This window comes from Lepisosteus oculatus, chromosome 21, assembly GCF_040954835.1.
Source record: "Lepisosteus oculatus isolate fLepOcu1 chromosome 21, fLepOcu1.hap2, whole genome shotgun sequence".
NCBI lineage: Eukaryota > Metazoa > Chordata > Actinopteri > Semionotiformes > Lepisosteidae > Lepisosteus > Lepisosteus oculatus.
Window position 1 is genome coordinate 4,018,005 of NC_090716.1, and position 13,230 is coordinate 4,031,234.

The following is a 13,230-nucleotide window of genomic DNA, read 5'->3' on the forward strand; positions in this document are numbered from 1 at the left end:
TTGTTTTTTTTTAAAAAAAGTTTAATACTTATTTACAAAATGTACAAAGGCGTGAGTGTATTCAAAACCCCCAGAGCAGAGTGCTGAAAGTTGGAAGGGGGGGAGGGGGAGGGGTAACAAAGCAAACCCAAAGGCTGATGCTTAGTATCTGGAAATTGGCAGGTTGGGCACAACGTGCAGGCCAGCAGAGTGAATGCGTTTCACGGGGAGAACACAGCTGCAATTAAACTGGCACACACCCCCCCCAAGTCCTCAGAGATGCTGCACCACAGATTTTAGAGCAGGGGTTAGAAAAGACCCCCCCCGTACCCCCACGATAATCAACACAAAGCATCAAAATGCAGTGAGAACAGGACAGCAGAAACCCTGCACACCTCCTGGGCTATGGCCACTTGTGGAAACAAACCCCTGTAAGAGGAATGAGCTCTGGTGTAAAGCTCACCCTGAAGAGCCCAACTCATTCCCTCCCCATCCCCGTTGTGGAAACGAAGCCTTTGCTAACCTCGCCAGAGACAAGCTCCATGGCGATCCGGCTTTCAAAAGTCTTGGGTCAGAGGGGAATAATCCCACAGAAGTGAAACGGACACCCCGCTTTGCAAAAAACACCCCCGCTGTTTTGCAAATAAAAAAACAAAACAAAATGAAATGCCTTAAATGAAATACTTTTTTTTTCTCCTTATAGAAGGACACAATTGGTTTAACACAGCTGTAGCTAAACCTTACTAAAAAAAAAATATATATATTGGGCAACAGTCTTTCACGGTCAGCATTAAAACACAGCAGGACCTCCGGAGCACAGAATAAAAAGTGGACAAAAACTGGAAAAAAGTAAACAGATAGAACTGAAGTAGTTAAAAATCCATGATTTTTCAGAAAGTACTTCTCTGTCTTTTTGGCATACTGGATGGGATCGATTTCACCCTTTGCCAGTATGGACCTGCACAGGGGCCTGTCAAGGGCCCCTGTGCCTTTGCCCCGCTACCACAAAATGCGCTCTGTTTCCCTCAGTCCGTGGAAATCCTGCGGTTTGCCGACTTCCACCTTTACATCTGGAAATCTCAATGGCAGAACCAGGCAACCAGGCAGAAGGAGGTGGTGGGGGGGGGCTGGGAAGGTCATGGCTTTCGACGTCAAAACTGATCCACCTGACCCAGTCCTGCCCCCTCCTCCGAGAAACACTGACGCAAGAGCTTACAAAAAATACCCCTCCCCCCCCTACAAAAGAAGGCAGTTTCAACTCGGCCTCAGCGCACGCTGTTCACTTTTAAGCTTTGGCCATTTTCTAAACTTACAAAAACGGTTTTCAAAGTCCGTGTAAACTGGCAAAGATGTTCCGGGAGCACTGTATGAAAGAACGCGGGAGTCCAGGCTAGGAGCTCTGCATAACTTTCCTTCTCTTCAGTCTGTCTCTCCAGTCCACGGGAAGAGCCTCGAAGTTGGCGTTTTTCCCAGCTTTGCCGCTGCAGAGAAAAAGAGCAAAAAGGTGTCAAAATCTCTGAAAGAGGTTTCAGCGATTGAAAACGTTGGCTGCCCCAGCAAAGAAGAATGATGCACGATGAAACCTCCCGGAGTATAAACTCAAAAAATACTGGCGCTGAACGTACAGACTTGATGAGCTACAGTTCGTGCCCCGGTCGGTCCACCAGTCGCCAAGGAGCATGAGAGAACACGGCGCCCTGGAGTCTGGGGGCTAATACGACGGGATACTGGGAAGTCTACAGAGACCCGCGGCTGGGGGTGCTTACGTGACGAGCTGCTGCTGTTTCCACTCCTCGATGCGCTTATGGTTCTGCTGGTCGCGGTCCTCGTCGCTGGAGCTCGATTTCTCCTCCTCGTCCAGTTCCTTCTGGATGCTCTGCCACTTCTTCACCAGGGACGGCATCTTCGTCTTGCTCTTCTTTGCCTGCGGAGAGCGAGAGGAAACCATCCTCTTATTGGCCTCAGCTTGAGGAGGGAATCGGAAGCAGGGAACTGCTTTACCTTGAGGGCAAAGGTCAACAGCCCAGTTCTGGACAGCTGGTTTGACAGCTCCCATCTTACTCACATCAAGGTTCTTCCAGACCTCAACGCCCAATTAAGCTCGTAATTTGGTTAACCAAGAGAACTCCTTCCTCAAATGGTGAAGGGGAATCAGATCGTGTTAAATAAAGTCATTTACAAATTATGCAAGACATCAACTGCTTAAAGGATCACAATTTGAACACGAGTAGGGTGCTCCTTACTAACAAGCGATTTAAATTAAGCCTTCCTCAGTGATAAAGCACTACATCACATATCTTGTATTGCTTCCTTATATAATTAAGTTATAATGGCATCACCTGCTACCAGTACAACTAATCACAAGAGCCAATATACAGACACTGAAATAATAATGCTGGGAGTAAATGTTACAATTAAAATGTGCCAAGTACAATCTTCTACGACATATGGTGATCGACCAACCTAGCAAGAGCCCCCAGAGGGCTGGACAGAGAGCTGCCTGCACAAAAATAAAGGGAAAACAGTATGCCCACCTTGTCCTTTTTCACTTTTTTCATTTTCTCCATGGCCTGCATTTTGCCTGCAGCCTGGTCAGCAACACTGGATGACGGGGCAGGAGGAGGAGGCTGAGAGGGGGGCGCTGGGCCAGTAGGGGCCCCCGTCTCAGCGGGTGGCGTGGGGACTGCCACCGCCGAGACCCCCCAGTAAACAGGGGCAGACATCATAGGACCTGCAGGGACAGACGTACACAGGCCTGCATTAAAAAAAAAAATCGCCAACTTCGGCTGTTAAACAGGCTTAACGGGAAACATGAATCACCCCGCTCACTGACTCACTCCCTAAGGATCCATTTAACATTTGGGATTTATAATGCACATCAGGACTGAATTAAGCAATGGCATGTTTGACTACACTCTGCAGAGAATGGCACCGACTAACGTTCCCATAAACGACTTATAAATATATGAAATGATTCTCATAGAAATAGCCACAGAAATGGATAAGCAAGTTCCCTCCTAAAACATACTTACTAAAAAAAACACCTTTACACTATGATTTACTCCTGCTTCTAAACTTCAGATTTAGAATTAAAACTACTTTAATAAACTAGGGTACAATCACTTATAAAATTCCCCAGGCAGGGTTTTGAATTGGGCTCCGCCCCTTGCTCCCAGAATGCAGTGGTGCTCTCACCTGCGGACACGGCGGGCTGGCTGTACAGGATGGGGCTGCTGCCGATGGTGACGGTCTTCTGGGCGGGGCCGGGGGCGGAGCTCGGCGCCCTCCGCTTCACTGCCTTAGCCGGCGGGCTGGGCGGGCGGGCCGGCTCGCAGGGCTGAGAGAAAGAGCGCAGAACAGCGTCAGCCAGCCCTCCTCCCCTGCTAACACAGCACAGCACAACAACACCCGTCCTGGTCCTTCCAAAACCAGGTTCTACGTGGCGAACTCTCAAACATACGTTTTAGAGGAAATTTGCCCAAACACAGTGAATACAGCGACACTGTCACGACCTCTTTCAGAGCTTGTTGGCAAGGATCTGGACAAGACAGGTTTCTGTAAATCATACGTGGACATCTGGAGAACAATGCCACTGCCTGATCATGATAAGCATAAGGTTGAGGAATTCAGTGATTGGAGGTTCTGGGATTCTGTGGCACTGTTGAGGTGGGTTACAGAACAGAAGGAAAAATCATTTTCATAACCATGTTGTTCGAGCTCCTTCTTGCTTGCATCACGTAGTAGTTATAGATTAAAGGATGTGAACCTTTTTGGTCTTGAGCAGGGCAAGTCACAAGGGGAACTGATTCAAGCTCTGGAAATCCTCAAAGTCAGCCCAGAAAACCTTGTTTTCAAGATCAACAGTGAATGAACTGGCTTCATCATTCTTTTTTCCGCCTCTACTCACAGCTGGTGTGTGGTGATTGTACTGGCGCACTCTGGCTGCCATGGAGGCTACACACTGTAAAGTGCCTGGAGTGGAGTGTCCAAAAAAGCACCGTGTAAGTGTAAGTATTATTATAAACAGAAGACACAAGCAGAGGCTCAATGGAAGTGTATTTTAAATCGAGAATAGGAGGCATTAATTTTTTTTACAAAATGGTTTGTGTCAAGACCTTGGCTTCTCTCAGGAAGAAGCTGGAGGAGGTGCTCCGATCAATGAGCAACTAGGTACCAAACGAGCCAGCCAGGGGCCCAGACCGCTACTCCTCAGTGGTTTGTTACCCCAGCCTCTCCCCCCCACCAGTCCTACCTTGGCAGTGGACCCCGCCGTGGGCTGAGCGGGCTTGCGACTGGCCTCTTCCTCAGTCCCTGGAGCGGGAGGCTCCCCGTCCTCGTCCTCCATCTCCACTTCCTCAATCTCCCCGTCCTCGCTGAGGGGTGGCGGAGGGGGCGGGGGCGGCGAGTCCGGGGGCGGCGGTGGGGGAGGGGGGCACTCGTCAGGCAGGGGCGGGTCAGTGGGCGGCGGGAGTGGGGGCTGGGTCAGGGTCCAGTAAGAGGCCATCCCCTGCTGCACAGGGGCAAGGCCCATGAAACTGCTGGCACCTGTAAGAACGGTCATGCCATGATGAGCCAAGCACATGAGGGAAGTCTTCCAGCAACTGTTAACAGTGGGTTTTCTAGTCACGCTAACAGCCAGGTCATCCAACGGTGACTTTTTACATCCAAAAGACAGAGAGAGAGGTCTTTCAGGAACCGTAACTGCAGCACGCTATTCAAGAATATTTAGAAAAACCACAAAGCCACGTTGAATGACCCCATATCTTTTTTAAAAGGGAAAACATGCCTTAAGCTAGAGATTAGTGCTAGAAGCTGTAAAAATGCCTAACTTATCAAGCTGTTCCATGTGGCTTTGACAAAAACACAAACAGGTTGTCAGTGAAAAAACAGCACGGCATGATTGAGCATGTGACCTCTGACCTGTATAGACCCCCGGGGGTTCAGGCGGTGGTTTCAAGTCGCCAGGGACCACAGAGCTGTGCTCGGCAGGACCAGAGGTGCCCCCTCCTTCAGCCTCCTTCTCCCCGTCCACGTCGGGAAACTCCCACTGCGAGGCGCTGGTCTGATCGTTGACATAGAAATACCGTCTGTGTTCTCTAGAGCAGAGGAAACAGAAAGAGAGCCGTCTCAGCAACGTCAGGAGCCCCTGCAGGCAACGCAAATGCTGCACAGCTGCAGTGGACTGAACTGCTGTGAGCAAAGGCAGGAGGGAGCCCGAGAGCTGAGCTGTGCACAATTCTTTGGGGGTAACTGCGTCAGTGGCCCAGGGAGCCCAACAGTTACCCAAGACAAAGTCAGAGTCCGGAGGGAAAAAAATGGTCTCTCGCCGACAGCAGGAAGGGGGCACACAGAACACCCCTTCCGGACAGTAAAGGAACCCACCTTGTTTGCAAAATACATACATGATCAAGTCCCAGCTGGTGCAAAAAAAGGGATGAATTTGAGACCACCAGGAAAAAACAAAAAAGTGTCAAAAACAAACTGCTTGACACAGAAATTGAAAATCAAAGTCCCAGAAGCCTGAACCTAAAGTGATGCTCCAAGGAAGTTAAAAAAAGAGCTGTGGTATATAAGAATTACATTACGGAACACAGAGTAAAAAGAGCAAACAGAAAACAATGGAAAAAAAAAGTAGTCTGACCTGCACGTCCGGGAAAATTCTCGGTCTTCTCTCTTACTGATGCCGTGACACGTTTTCCTCCAGGATGTCTCTGTCACTCATTCTCTCACCGAAGGGGTCGTCCTGCAAAGCGTACAGCTCTCGCGTGCGCAACCACCTTCCTAGAAACTACGGTACCCTTCCGCTGTCACGGCCCCACAGAGAGGAGGGCCCACGGCAGGCATTGTGGGGGAGGGCGCGTTTCTCGTTTAGTTGGACAGGCCCGTTTTATTCTGTCTTTAGGGTCTGGTGCTACAGACCGGTCCAAATAGTCAGTTGCACGGGGGAGAAATTCGCTGCCTTCGCCACGGCTGCTGCTGCTGCTGTGGTTCCATTTTAACCCCCCATTATTAAAACTCGCAGAATTGCATCATCTAGCGGAGGTGATGTCACAGCTGAGGTCAGCTGGGGTCAGGGGAGTGAAAGGTGAAAAAGGTAGAGAGAGCGTACCTGTCCCAGTGGCAGAGCCAGCCCTTAGGTGTGGCGTTAAGTTCATAATGTTTAATCTGTTCGGCAGCTTCTTGAAGCCTGCGCTTCAGATAATTTCCATTCAGAGCTCCTTCTCGCCAGTCTGTGATCCGAGTCTGTGTAGAGAGAAGGGAGGAATAAGTCAGAGGGAAGAAAATTTCTTACAGCACACTACTACCGACATTCAACAGCTTCAAAACTATTAGCGCATCAGCCAGGAAACCGGCACAGGTGTTGACCCCTGTCGCAGAAATTGAATTTGGGTATTGCAGCGTGAAACCCAGAGCTAAGCACAGGGATTTTTAAAATGTTGTTCTACAGTAACTAGTCCTGCAGTATTTCAAGAACTGGAGCAAGCGACTTGAGGACACAAAGATAACGTCCAAGTGAAAGTAACAGACAGCCAAACAAGTTAACGGTACTGCAACATAATAGCCTCTGTTGTCTACAGAAATAATTTGGTAATTCCAACTATATCAACCATCAAAAGATACTTCTGATTTATAAGTACAACCACTTCACAAAGCTATCATAAGGAAAAAAGTTTGCAGCAGGTGCACCGATATAATACTGGACACAAATTGATTACACTGACTGATGCCAGATATCACCCCAGTGCTCATCACCAGAATTGATCATTAATCATTGTTACTTACTGAAGTGATTAAGTAATGACTGATGAAGTAAAATGAGCCCAAACAGTCAATAATTATCCAAACTTTGTATACTTACTTTTTTCAAAATCATAGAGCTATTCATTTCTTTTGACACTCAGTATATTTTAGTTTTACTTTGTGTTACCACGATTTGCATTTTTGACATGATAAAGCTACAATATTTATTTTTACTGTAAATTTGCATCCCTACTGAAAAGGTTCATCAACCTATTTATCACTGTCTATACTGCCGGTATAGTAGCAATCAGCCAAGGTCAGAATTGAGTATCTCTAAATATTTTAAGAATGAGACAAGCCTGAACTATCGGGTGTGTTCTCCCAAGAATCAAACAATTTCATTACCTCTGTCTGCAAGAGCAGCAGCTGGAAGTTAGATATGGTCTTTTTGTTAATCCCCAGAAATTCCATTTTGCTGGTTAAGGTGTTTGCAAGCTCTCCAATCTGAAACTGGGCGGGAAAAAAAAGAAAATGCATTGGGGTAAAAAATGTCACCACACGACCTTATAGTAAGAAACATTTCATCTTCACGGTTAGCAATATGCAACTGAAAAATGGGTGGGAATTCTGGAGCGTGTAGGAGCCAGGCAGCAGCAAGGCCCCAGAATTCAGACCCAGAAGACCAACGTTACCTTGAGATCCGCCGTCTCCTCCTCCTCCTTGGGGACCGGTCTGGGTTTGGGCTTCTCCACGGAGACCTCTGCTTCCACCTGCTCGTCCTCCTCTTGCTTCTCATTCAACTTGGAATGTGCTGCAAGAAAACCACCACACCCCTCAGCATCTAGGAAACACGGCACTCCGGACTGCAGGCACGCGCGTGTGCAAGCGCCCTCATACATTTAAGAAATCAATAAAACGGGGAAGAAACAGCACAAACAATTACACATCCGAACAACAAAATGACAAGTGAACCTTTGTGTTCCTAGACAGACTGTACAACCTGATGCGGTTATTCCAAATCCTCTAAAGCCCTAAGTCAACTTTGAGCACGTCTTCAAAATAAACAGCGAAACAGGACCCAAGTTACACAAGTGGAAACTACATGGACACGAATTTAAAAGCAAGAGCAGAAGGCACTTTCTTTACCCAGTGGGTTGCAGGAATACGGAACCGGGCCATGCTGCTGAAGCTGGATGAGCTGCTCGGATCAATTAACTAACTGCCAAATCGGCCAGACGTGCCAAATATAAGAGAGGTTTCAAGCTGGTGCCCCACGCGATTCCCCTAAAACCCATCTGCAAGCCCTGGATCATACCGGTGTCGGGGGGGTCTGGGCTATTCCTCCCTGCCTTCTCCGAGCCGCGGCTGTTGGACTCCGGGCTGGCGGAGCGCAGGAAAGACGTCTTCCACTTGGGCTTCCTGAGAAGGGCGCTGCGGCCGCCCTCCTGGCTGACGTCGGAACAGGGGCTGGAGCCTCCGGCACTACCATCCCCCTCCTCTAGGGCGCGCAGCTCTGCCTGCAGGGGAAGGGAGAGGGAGGTCACAGACACCTTCAAGAGGACAGATGCGCTACATGTTCCAAGTCCTTTTTTTTTTTTAAATAGGAAGGGCAGCCTTTTGAAATCCGTACCCAAGGCCTAGATCAAACCTGACTAACTCCCCCTAGAGGAGCATAACCCTGGTGCTGGATGGCTGGTGTCTCTGCAGGTGTTGGTTCCAAACCTGGCTTTACCAACTGAATCAGCTCATTACTGGCTTAAGGGGACCAATTAAAGACCTTCTACCGGCTGTTTAGATGCTGGAGTTTTTTTTGTAGAGATCTAGAAAACCCCCAGGACCAGAACTGTATCCGTGCCCAGACACCGAGAAGCGACAAGTCCCCACCTTCTTCCTCTCTAGCGCCAACTCCAGCTCGATGGTATCTTCCTCCATCTCTTCCTCCTCCTCCACCGCTTCCCCTTCTGAGCTCTCTCCTGATTGGGCGTTGCTGCGGGGGTCACCCTGGGAATGGGCGTCCGCCTCCGCGGGGGCGGGGTCTTCCACAGGCTGCCCCTCCCCCTCCCCAGACTCCTGCTTGCCCTCCACCACGGAGATGACCTTCTTCCTCCATCGCTCCTCAGCCTCCTTCACCTCGTCCGGGATGAGGGGAGCCAGCAGGGACGCGGCGACCCCTTGCCTCTCCTCTTCCTCGCTGGTCAGGGCCACCACACTCTCCATTACTTCCTGCTCGGAGGGACAACAAGCAATGCAACTTGAACAAAGCAACGGGCTAATTTTATAATTCCTGCAACTAAACCTATTTCAAAGCAATAGAAATGACATTTTAAGCAGATTTTTTACATGCAGTATTGCCTGTACCACTGAAGTTACCCAAACCTGACTTCAGCTCTGAACAGACCTTTTTGACTTCTTTCTTGACGGCTGGCACAGCGGCGGGGACTGTCGAGTTCTGCTCGGAGTAAAAACCGCCGCTCTGTGTCGTACTGGTGCCGTTGACTGCCACACTGGAACTACAAAAAAAAATGTTAAAGGTTACTGCGTACTAGGGTTCCATCTCATCCTTAAAAAAAACTGCAAACCTTAATCTCACGGTTAAACTAGAAAAATGAAAATGAAAACATCCAGAGGAAAGACATGACAGAAATTGGGACTTTACTGACGTGACGCTGGAGTGAGATGTTTGTGGCTGTCCTACTTCACACACACCCAGGTGGAAATCCTGGCATGTAAACGAGGCACGACATTAGGCGGTTGCAATGGAACTATTGGGGAACAAGGAAGGGTGGGGGGGGAATCTGAAAGGGTAATGGGACAGAAAACCTCCAACAACATCCTAAACGTATATCAATGTGCTTTGGCATGTGGTCGTGTAAAACCCATCACAGGCTAATGCATCGAGCAAACTTTTCTAAACATCCAGCCATTTTCTAACCATCGCATGGGACACCAGGCCATTGTAGAGCACACACTCTTAACATCAATTTTCCCTGAAGCCACTTAACCTACTGGCGTGTCTCTGGACTGTGGGAAGAAAGCCATGTGAACGCAGGGAGACCATACAAACTCAACACAGATATCACCCCCTGGAACTGAACCCAGGGCCCCAGTGCTGCAAGGCCGCAATACTACCCAGTGCGTCACCATGCCACGCCTATTCTAAATGATCACCTTCAAAATATTTCCCTAGTAAACAAAGACAACGCCATGGCCAGGATGGTCTCCAAACCTGAAAAGCCTGCTCTCTTGTTTCGTTCTTCTCACAAAAGAAGCAGCAACGCGTGCAGTGCCAAGAGCATGCAGTTCGTCCGGCACGGTACCTGTCAGGGTACTGCTGCAGGTCCTGCACCTGGTGCGCCAGGTAATGGGGGAGCTGCCAGGTGACCTCATTGGTGTGGGTGTTCCAGTAGTAGTAACACCCCGTGTTCTCATCCCAGACCTCCTGCCAGTCTCCCATCTCCACGCCCACTGGTACAGGGAGGGAAACCAACACATGACATTCAGGGAAACATTCATCAGCAAAGGAGAAAGATCAGAATCTGACCCGGAAAGACCACCCCCCGTCTCCTCCAGAGCGGACTGAGCTCGAATACAGAGCGAACATAAAAGCCCGTACACGGACAACTGGAAAAACTTAAAATCAAAGGAAGCACTCGCTGTTTTATTTATTCGTCAGCCAAGCCACGCCAACCAAGCATGCAGAATTGTCACATTATTGGTATGCTTGGTCACTGAGAACTTGATGCCTAGTGCATCAGATCAGTTAACCCATAATCTTCCCCAACTATGACTCTAAATAGTTCAGAACTTATACCACCAGGACCAAACAGGCAGTAAATTAACCAACTGCTCCTCAAAAACCCCTCAACAGTTTATTACTGACTAGGAGGTAAATAAGCCAGTTGAATCATGGCCACCAGAATCGGTGTGTGAGCTTCACTGGGTAAAATGCCTACCACTCACCTCCTACCAGCGAGTACTGGGTGTCATACTGAAACTCTGCCCCTGTGCCTGCCTCCTCACTCCCGGTCTGGCCAGCAGGGTGTCTGGGGGTCTGGGGCTGATCTTTGGGGTCAGGGCGAGGTGGGGTGGGCGCTGGGGCTGAGGAAGCTACTGTGGTGCGCTCCGCGGCCTGGCCTGGCTGCGTTGTGATGGCGTCGATCTCCTGTCAGGTGGAAAACAAAAAAACTGAGGAAAGGCCTACAAAGCGATATTTTGTTCAGCCTCTAAAATCTAGAGCAACATTCTGACAAACTAGTCTCTAGCCAGGGGAGGGAGGAGGGGGGGCATCTCGTTGGTATCCACTTTGCTAGCCTAAAGTCCAAAGAATAAAGGAACATACAACCTCTGGCTATTGCACATGTCAGGTGCAGGAAACCTAAGAAGTCCTTCTGATTGCCTCCTGAAGATCCTATATGAAATGAGCTACCAGGCTTGCTCAATCCTGCATGTTTTCCGGCTGCTACATTCTGAATTACACCCTTTGGCACCATTTCTCTGCAAGGGCAGTAATGGCTGCAGTGGGTGCCGTCTCTGACTACGTAGCTTCGCTTTGCTTAAAGCGTTTCTGCTTCGATACCCAGAGGGGGGTGTACAATGTTCTCCTGGGAGGAGGGTGCCGGATACTCACGGCCAGGAAGTTGGCGAGGGTGCTGTCAATATCCGCAGACTGGTTGTGGTTGGCGTTTGAGGGAGCGGGCTGTGAATCGGCACCGTCCTCTTCCTCGCTGTCTTCGTAGGCCCCCAGCAAGGAAAGGCCCCCTGCGGAAGTAGAGGAGAAAACGGACACCGTTGTCTCACTACAGATGACTGGCACACGTTAGAGATGGCAAGCTCACATCTGAGGCTGTGTGCTTAAATCTGTTCATCTGTACTCTCTTCCCACACCTACTTGAAGCCAGAGATATGGGCACAGGAAGAGTGACGACCCACCCTCTTTTGGCAGCGTTGCTTTTAACACCAACACGCATAACAAATCCTTTCAGTGAGACTGAGAAAGATTCAGCTCCTCTTACCTGTAGCTTTCACAGATGGAGGCTTGGTTTCCATAAGGTTGTCTTTAGAGATCTGAGGGTGAGACGCATCTCCACTCCCATCCTGCTCATCTGACAAACACCACAGGGAGAAGGGTTATTCCACAACCCCCAGGAATAAAACAGAATGAAATAAACCATCTATTGCATGAGGGGGCACTGCCTTCATTTGAATAGTCCTTTCCTGCGCAATGTCACTTAAAAGGCTAAAATTTGCTTCCTCCGGTAAATCAGGGCAAAGTTAACCCATATGAACACATCCCTCCAAACCCTACAAATCTGGAAAACAAGGAATGAGTACAACAGTCCAATCTCACATTCTTCCCCCATTAGTGCTGTCATTACAGCTCTAGTGACTCGCAGCTCAATGATGTTTAAAGGTTCTGTAACCAGACAGAACAGAAAACTACAGCGTGAAGTTCATTCGCAAATACTTAAAGGTGTCGCATTACTGTAATGAATAAGCAGACGTGTTGCAAACAATATTGGTCTGGCACATGGACGGAGTAACCCCATCCCGACACTGATCATCTGCTGTAGCACCGGTTTTCAAGGGATGCAAGCAGGCTAATCTAACAAAATTCAAGGCAGAAATCAAGGTCCACATTAGTTCGTGTTAATACGCCGCTAGCGAGGCCTCCATTTCTATATCGTTTTAAACACCACAGGGAACGTTTCGATACGCCACTGTTTCGCTGCATTCCGATGTCTGACCCGTTAAATCAATAACCTCACACAAGCAGAGACGTTACCACGTTCAGAATCTGAAGTCTAGCTTCTGTTCCTTCCCTCTCAAATATACAGCGGGGCACATAGTATAAATATATAGGATAATACCCACACTAGGCAAGCACCCGTCTCAGATACACTGCAGTTTGAACACGCAATGCATGTACGCCAATGCACCTCCCCAGTGAAACCCCCCGTTGTAGAAACCCGGGTTTCCCTGGGTTGTTTTTGAGCACGACACTACACCTCGTACAGACTCCTGTCCGCCGGCCCACCGGCGCGCCGCCACAGGCAGCAGCAGCCAGTATTCAAACCCATCTAGCCCCGTCTGCTTCCGCCCACCCCAGCCCGAGGACTGAGACGAGGCCTAAGCCCGACAACCGACCGAACTACCTTCCGAACCGGATCCGGCACCCTCTTCACGACAGCCGGCGCCGCCCGCAGGGAAACCGCGAGGCCCCGGTGGCGAAAGCTGAAGGATGGTCCTGCGACCCGTTCCCGTCCGTGTCTTCTTTCCCATTCCTTTTTCCACCCCCAAAAGGTTAAACTGGAAAACGGCAGCAGCAACACCGCCGACCGAGTGCAGCCCGACTCGACACACAACAGCGCAACAAAGAGGCCCGGAGCGGAAGTGACGATGCTCACAGGGCTAAGCGTCACGCTCGCTCGCGGACACTCACAGGAAAGAGCGTCACGTCTACAGGGCTGCGCTCTGCTGCACGCTGTTCGGGTTACTGTATACAGCATCTAT

General features: G+C 49.5%; 1 protein-coding gene across 1 annotated transcript; it reads right to left on the reverse strand.

Annotated features, from left to right (window-relative positions):
- On the reverse strand, positions 1 to 13,122 carry fnbp4 (formin binding protein 4). The gene is made up of 17 exons (XM_015338700.2): positions 12,873 to 13,122; positions 11,733 to 11,822; positions 11,348 to 11,478; positions 10,681 to 10,882; positions 10,038 to 10,185; positions 9,119 to 9,230; positions 8,605 to 8,943; positions 8,036 to 8,237; positions 7,413 to 7,531; positions 7,126 to 7,230; positions 6,089 to 6,222; positions 4,900 to 5,075; positions 4,232 to 4,524; positions 3,175 to 3,316; positions 2,514 to 2,710; positions 1,746 to 1,903; positions 1 to 1,460 (listed from the first exon to the last, which is right to left on the reverse strand). The coding sequence occupies exons 1-17, from the start codon at positions 12,997 to 12,999 to the stop codon at positions 1,370 to 1,372; spliced, it is 2,766 nt and encodes a 921-aa protein (XP_015194186.2). The 5' UTR covers positions 13,000 to 13,122; the 3' UTR covers positions 1 to 1,369.
- Between the last annotated feature and the right edge of the window lie 108 nt (positions 13,123 to 13,230).